Consider the following 7,920-nt stretch of genomic DNA (forward strand, 5'->3'; position numbering starts at 1 on the left):
GCCTAAGTAATTGATTCTCAAATGGTATTTGGGATGAGGAATTGCTATAGATTGACGTATGTAAAGGGGGCAGCGTTTCCAACGATTGATGGCATTAAATCTTGGCCAAGCTAACATGATTTGGCGACCACCTGCTGGCTGTGTTGGTTCTAATGGGGCAATAGTCTTGCAGCTCTGTTCTGGGCAATTAGTAGTTTCCTTAGTACGAAGTAGTAAGTGTTTATGCAGAAAAACACATGTTTGTCTATAAAATGTCAGAAAATTGTGAAAAATGCCCAAAGCAGCAAATTCTCATATTTCAGACTCTGGAACCAGAAAAATATTTCAAATGTCTTTGCTTAGTACATGACTGTTCAAATATCAAAATAGTTTTCTGTCAATTAACTAATTGACTCAGTGACTTTTAAGTTGGAAAGAAGATTGTTTATTCAGGTACACTATTTATTTTTTTGTAAATTGAGGTGTTTATTGTTTTCGGAACCTCATATTTAATTAATTTCCCTTCTTTTTTATAACATAAGATAAACTTAATTGATCCTGCAACGTGATCACTCATTATGGCTGCTTTATCCAGTGTGACGTGCCAGTGTGTGTGTGTGTGTGTGTGTGTGTGTGTGTGTATTCACAGTGAGTCTGGACTCCACAGCAGTATTTTCTGTGTTTAAGTTGACACAGCTGGTGGGCAGGATGTCAGCTACAGGCCTCTGTCTCTGTTTGTAATTCTCCCCTTAGAGAGCAGCCTTCATTTGCTATAAATAGCCTCTACATATATGTTTGTGTGTGTGTGTGTGTGTGTGTGTGTGTGTGTGTGTGTGTGTGTGTGTGTGTGTGTGTGTGTGCCCCGCCTCTCATCTATGTGCCGAAAGAGTATCATGTTTCTCCACACAACATTTCCATCTGTGTGTGTGTGTGTGTGTGTGTAATGTCCACTGTTCCATGTCTCCCTGGCTTTGCTGTGTATGCCCAGTGTGAGCTTTGTGTGTTTTAATGCCTGCAAGATGATGGTGGTCGTAATGATGATGAGTGTGTGTACTGTGTTTCTAACATGGAGAGACACACACACACACGCACACACGCACACACACACACGCACACACGTATTATTAAGGAGACAGGAAGATCGTATATCTTTCGTATGTCTTTCTGTCTTCCCATCATTCTTTTAAAGCGACAATCTTGTAGATTTTCATTTAAATAAAAGTCTGTTAAGTCACTATCTGTTCTATCTATATGGAGGAGGTAAGACAATGGCACAATATTATTGCAATATTTATATATTGGCATATTATTACAAACAGGGTGACTTTATTAGAGTTTTTCTCCATTGTATATACACAAGAAATATATTTATGCACACAATTCTGAAAACGTGAAGCTTATGTTTCACCACAGAGACTCCAGACTGCTGAACTCTCAGCACAATGCCATCGGTCCCACAATATAAATTCTAAATCAGCCAGGACTCAAATCTTAAGGATTGACGCTGTAAGTTTAAAAAAGTACAAATAAAATACATTTTCACTCCAGCCTCATCATCCCTGTCTCTCCCCCTATGTATGCTGTATATTCCCTTGCTTTGTGAAATGACGGTGAAATGTACCTGATGTGTGGTGGAACATTCAAGAATGACGTGATCTGTATTTAGACTCTCAAACGTCCATGGTGGAGGACATATTTGTGTTTAGTGGAGTTCCTCTGAGTTCAACAGATGGCCAACGCTTTAGAAGCAGTCAATGGGATGCCCCCCCCCCCCCCCCCCCCCCACCCATTTTCCTCCTCTCTCCCCTGCTACGTCCTCTCCGGCCCAGGGGAAGGGGTTGAGTGAGAGTGATGTGTGTTTATAGCTCCTCAGAGAAATGAGGGGTAGTGTGTGTGTAATTAGTTTCCTTTCTTCTCCACTTTTTGGTCCGTTCCTTTTCTCCCATGCATCAAATCGGGGCTCAGCTTCACACACACACACACACACACACACACACACACACACACACACACACATACACACATAAACAGTACACATGTCTTATCGTGACAGTTTCCTGTAGATAAACACGAAAGGGTGTTCTGCCTGTAAGAGCGAGCTGCCGTGTCTGTGAGAAAGATGGAGACTCTATATTCTGACGGGACATTTTGCTGATACCATGAAAGTTTTTTTTTATTTGTATCGCCTCTTCTCTCCCTCCAGACGAGTATAAAGGAGGGATTGTTGCTGAAGCAGACCAGCTCGTTCCAGAGGTGGAAAAGGCGTTACTTCAAACTGAGAGGCCGAACGCTGTACTACGCCAAGGATGCTAAGGTAAGCTAACCCCTCGTGTCCCCGTGCAACACACACACACACACACACACACACACCAGCAGAGGATCTGTGATCTGTCATCTGTCTGTAAAGTGACTTGTTTTAGTTGGAAAAGCTCAAGCTGCCCTTTTAGTGGTGATCTTCGATGCCTTTCTTCTAATCCAGTCAGCATCAAAGACCGGGTCGGGACCCACAGGGTCGCACAAGATTTTATTAGGCTTCCCATAAATTTGCTGAATTTTTACACAGATTTAATTTGACATTTATATCTGAAGTACACATTTGAGCCACATGAGGATGAATGTTCCTATTGTTCTGATCATTATAAGCTGCTGATAACATTGAGCCTAATTAAAAAGGCCCATGTACATTCTGCTTGACTGATGAGAGGGAACCTGCACCTGAAAGCATTCATTTGATCTGATGCATGAAGTAATTAAGGTGTATATGTTTTCAATGACATGTAAAAACCAAGTTGTGATTTATCGTAATGACGGGTTTAAATATTCTATATAAAATAAAGGTTATGCGGGAAACGGTCAGGGATCTTCATTTGACTCTCAATTCATACATAAAACCTAGTGGGATTTGGGTCACGAGGATTTTTTAAAAGTAGGTCCCCAGGGGAAATAGTTTTGGAAACACTGCTCTGATCCCACAAATGACTTTCTTTAAATGTCTTGAGACAAAGCTTTTACAGGCTTTGAGACACGCAGACCATCTTAGAGACATATTCCTACATTTGCGAAGCTTATTTGCTTTCTTGCTAACAGTCCGATGAGATACCACTCTCATGTCTGTATGGTAAACACATCCAGTTGGTAAACAATGATGACATATGTCAGTTTGGGAACAGACAGCACAGTGCAGTCTTTATGCTAAGCTAAGCTAACCGGCTGCTGCCGGCTGTACTTTGACATTTTCCCATATAACTGAATCCATCTACAGCCCAACACTTTCTGCTACTGATGATTTCCATTTCTTTTCCTTAATACCTGATCTTAATGTTGGCCTCTGCTTGTTGAACCCTTGTTGACATCTCTCTCTCCTTTGCTTCTAACCGAACCCTCCTGGTTTTGGGACTCGTGCATGTGTGTCTGCACGCGCACTAGTCCGGCAGTGCCCTGGCACGCTGGCAGGAGCGGACGCTGCACAGAGTGTCCAGGAGTCACGTGTGCTGGCGAGTTCTGGCCGTGTGCTGGACGGGCGCGCGGCACTCCCCCCCACCTCTGGGTGCCAGCGGATCTGAGGAAGGCCTAGTGAGAATCCGGGTCAGCACAGCACAGCCAGGGGGCCACCACCACCACAACGCGATTAACCGTGCCCCGCTTAACCCCTCACCTATACGTGATAGTGCTGCATTCATGCCATACGCAGCTACTGGGTCAAGAGAGGTTTAGTGTAATACTATGTAAAAATATGGTTTAATTATTATTATAGCAAAATAAACGGGTTCATTTGGACAGTGGGAAAGATGTTGGGGATTAATGGAAGTAAACAACTTTACCAACCTGATTTTTTTAATCACCATATGACATGAATGCACTTTAATATGGATTTAAGCGCAGGTAGGCTGGCAAAACACGTGTGTACAGACTGAAAAGCCACACGTGGATTATCTTAACTCATCCTCAATGGGGATTGTGGCTTCCATTGTTCTACACTGTGTGTTGCTGGTCCTGCTCTGCAGCTTACAGTCCCTCGATGGCCATGATGGAAGAATGAAAACAAAATAAATGAAGTATTATGGATACTTTATTGTTAGCTGTATGTTATGGTAAGTCGTTTATGACGGGAACCTGATAGGTGAGCGAGTTCTCTCGGTCATCATGGCCAGACAGGGACGTCGGCGTCTGTAGATAAGTGCCCATTCTCTCCATGTCATCGACTCTGGTGTCTCCGAGGTGGCCTGGCTGTCTGTGCTGCCCTGTGCTTAGGAAGCCCGAGCTCCTCATTGATCCATCAGGGAGGCTACATCTCAGCACTGCAGTCTCTCCTACAAGCTCCTCTCCCCCCCTTCCCCATTTGAAGACACAAAGTAGCCGGTGAACTACGACAGAAACAACAAAACAACCTGTCATAGCCTCATGGCCTGGTGTAAAACGGCCCGAGAGAGGAAGTGGAGGAGGTAGGAGGCTTGTGGAGGTCGCTGAGATGCAGCCGCCGAGCTGAGCTCTGGATCTATGGGTAACAGAGGCTCTGGACGCTTGCCTTTGTCCAACACTGTCACTGTCAGCTTTCATTACAGCCTTTCCTCAAGACAGTAGAGTGTGTGTGCCCACACATATACAAGTGTGTGTGTGTGTGTGTGTGTTGGGGTGGTAGTGTGGTGCGTGAGAGAGGGAGAAGAAGTGTGTTCAAAGAACCATGGAAAGTTATCGCCCACGTACATACGCACACAGCCACCAGCGCTGTAATGTGTGTGTGTGTGGGGGGGGTGTTTGTGTTGGCATGTCCTTCATACTTAGACCCATGTGGCCGACGTTCCACCCACACATTGACACGCACTTGTAGGCATATGTGGAAGCACTGTGACACATGCTCCCTCCACACACACACACACACACACACACACACACACACACACACACACACACACACACACACACACACACACACACACACAGTACATGTTGGCTGGTGTCCCTCTCCAGCCAGGCCCAGGGAAAGCGTCGTTCACTGGGCATTCCCTCTGACAGCTGCAGCAGCTCTCTCCTCCCACACACACACACACACACACACACACACTCACACTCACACAGAGAGAGAGTCAGAGGGCATTCCTTTGACGGCATGGTTTTTGGCCCGCGGCCCTTGAAGAGCTCAGCTGCGTGCCGTACGCATCACAGCTCTGTTAGGATATCATGTTCCTGTTTGTAGACTCTGGCTCTCCTCTCTGTCTGTCTGCTGGCTATATTGCTTAGAGTTGGCTCCAGCCCCTCCGCCACATAGAAATGCAATAAAACATATGAAAATGTCTTTTTATCCGCACCCTTCTCATTTCGGTAGAGATTTAAAACAAAGGAAACTCGAGAGTGAAGTCCTCACAACTTTGTGGGTTTAAGTGTAGCTGTGTTGTGGTGAAGTGGATTTCCCAGCAGATGGAACAAACTGAGTTATCTTTCAGAGTGCCAGACAAACTGGACTCATTGTTCTTGACCGGAGCCATGAATTTTTCATTCCACACTTTATTAATCCCTTCAGTGCTATAAATCAAATATTAATGGATTTCAGCCAATGAAACTGCACTTTTTAAAACATTCGATATCTGTCCAGTAAGTAGACAAAGTCAATTTACCAATACATCATGAGGCATGACGAGCATGGCTGGCAAAACAGGAAGTTCCCCTTTTTAGACATTTATTTCTGTCTATGCAGACCTCAGCGTATTGAAGTGGGTTTAATATTAACAAGCTAAATTCATCATACTCAAAGTTAACTTGAAGATGTGCTTTCATTGTGAAGAACACAGATTAAATGAATTCCAGAAAAAGGAGTCTAATGAAGGGAGCACAAACCATTTCTGTCCTAAAAGGGATGAGGAGGAGAATTCTGTGAGGGCCAAGTGGATTGTTAAATTTAGAGATTTGGTATTTTCTTCAAAAGGCTCAAACTGTGATAGAAATACTTGATGAGGGTCAGAGGCGAGACATAATACATGTTCATGCTGACTTCACTGGCATCTGAATTACTGCCCATATCTCTGATTTGACATAATGAAGTAAAAGGAAATATACGTTCAGGCTGGTTCATTGGTGAGAGAAATACCTGAAATTGCAGCTCAGCTTTAATTAGAAGAAGATGAAATGCCATTTGAAAATTCCTCTAAATAAAGTCAGTCAACCGCTGGACCAATATGAGTATTATCTTTTGTTTAAAAGCTGCAATTGGTAACTTTAATGAAAGTAACTTCTCGTCATGTTTGCTCAAACGGTCACCATATTGCACATGTGGGTCTAAATAACCTCAGCAAAAGCTGAGAGGAATTCACATCTGCTGTTTCCTTTATTTTACTTCATTACAGGACGATGACAACTATTTTGCACCATCAGAAGCTTGTAGCTCAAAGATTGCTGGTTACGTCTATTTGCCATCAGGATCATATCTTCTTCATAATTCTAAATGCTTCCCTTTCATGTCTTTCACGAGTCTTGTAGTATAACTCCCATTTTATCTCGGCCTGCTTTGCTGTGGCCATGACAAGACATCCCTCTCACAGCCAATCACAGTTCTCTTCATACCCCATGGTATAGTGACAATAAGCAAAGTTCAAATATTGTCCAAAGGCTGACTCGCTTGTTCTCTTTGTGCCCTCTCTCTCTCTGGTCTCCTCTCGGGACTCCCCTCTTTCTCCCTCCCCTCACCTCCTCTTTTCTGTAGTCCCTTATCTTTGACGAGGTGGACCTGTCAGACGCTAGCGTTGCAGAGTCCAGCACTAAGAACGTCAACAACAGCTTCACAGTGAGTCCGTCTGACAGTCACACACACACACACACACACACACACACACACACACACACACACACACACTTAAAGGTCTCACATCTGTCTGTCAAATGTGGAGCAGCCATTAGCTTAGCTCGGCGTGAAGACTGGAAACGGGAGAAAGGCAAGCCTGGTTCTGTCTGAAGGTGGCAAAAAGCTCCGTCACTGATGAACACATCATGCCTTGTTTGTTGAATCTATAGAAAACATGTAAAAACAGGGAGTTATGTGAAGTAGTCCAGTGCAAAACCCTTCTATATGTGGATGTTTGTTGTGTCTTTGGTCAGAGCCAGGAAAGCTATTTTCCTCCGTTTGCAGGCATTTTGAGAAGCTAAACTAACCAGCTGTGAAATGTAGCTTCATATTTAACGGAGAAATATGCTCGGATTCCATTGTTCCCCTCCCTGATACCGGTTCTGATACTTGAATCTGCATATCGACTGATGCAATACCAATGAGTGAAACAAAACAAGTTCAAATATAGTTGATTTATAGTGCTGTTAAAACATCTTATTCAAAAACAATATTTAACTTATCGCCAAACTAAATTTAACAGAATTAAACTTGAACACATTGTGACAATGTTATAATTTACCTTCACCCCATACTCATTTTGTATCGCATGAAGCCTAAACGCATCATAATGATGATCAATGGAACCTCTGTTAAAGCTGTTAGCGCCGTTATTTAGCCAGTCAGCTAACTTTAAACAGCTCTCCTTCTGCTGATTTCAGCTTGTTTCTCACAGCGCTGCATTATCAGGGTTTCCCCGGGTGTACCGGCGTGTTTAACCACAGGCGTGTCGTACTAGTTTGCACATGCTCAGTGCTGATCGGTCAGGACAAATGGGTAGTGAGTGACACGTTGTTGTTTCTGTGTAGCGTAAATGAGCTGATAAATGATATGATGATGTAATATCGGCTTGGTGCGTTGACTGGCGTACTCGCTGATACAGATGCAACACTTCCAGGGTTCATGAGACTCATTTACAGACACGGGTACGGAACAGCATCCAGCTTCTCCATCAGCTCTAGGCAGTTCAATGAATGAGCGTGTTTTTAAAATGTTGAACTATTTATTTAATGAACAACATCACATTTCAGCTGCACGGTGGTGAAGTGGGTAGCACGGTCGCCCCACAG

The 7,920-nt window shown here is 43.8% G+C and overlaps 1 protein-coding gene across 7 annotated transcripts in view; it reads left to right on the plus strand.

The window, feature by feature from the left end:
- dgkh (diacylglycerol kinase, eta) overlaps positions 1-7,920 on the plus strand; it is a 54,488-nt gene that overhangs the window by 9,521 nt on the left and 37,047 nt on the right. For 5 of the 7 annotated variants that reach the window (XM_084023651.1, XM_084023648.1, XM_084023650.1 and 2 more), the window contains 3 exons: positions 2,183-2,293; positions 3,406-3,564; positions 6,674-6,754. In XM_084023651.1, coding sequence (XP_083879777.1) covers positions 2,183-2,293; positions 3,406-3,564; positions 6,674-6,754 — 351 coding nt within the window. The remainder of the gene's footprint in view (positions 1-2,182; positions 2,294-3,405; positions 3,565-6,673; positions 6,755-7,920) is intronic. The other 2 variants (XM_084023655.1, XM_084023652.1) reach the window with 1 other exon arrangement.

This window comes from Eutrigla gurnardus (assembly GCF_963514095.1).
Source record: "Eutrigla gurnardus genome assembly, chromosome: 12".
NCBI lineage: Eukaryota > Metazoa > Chordata > Actinopteri > Perciformes > Triglidae > Eutrigla > Eutrigla gurnardus.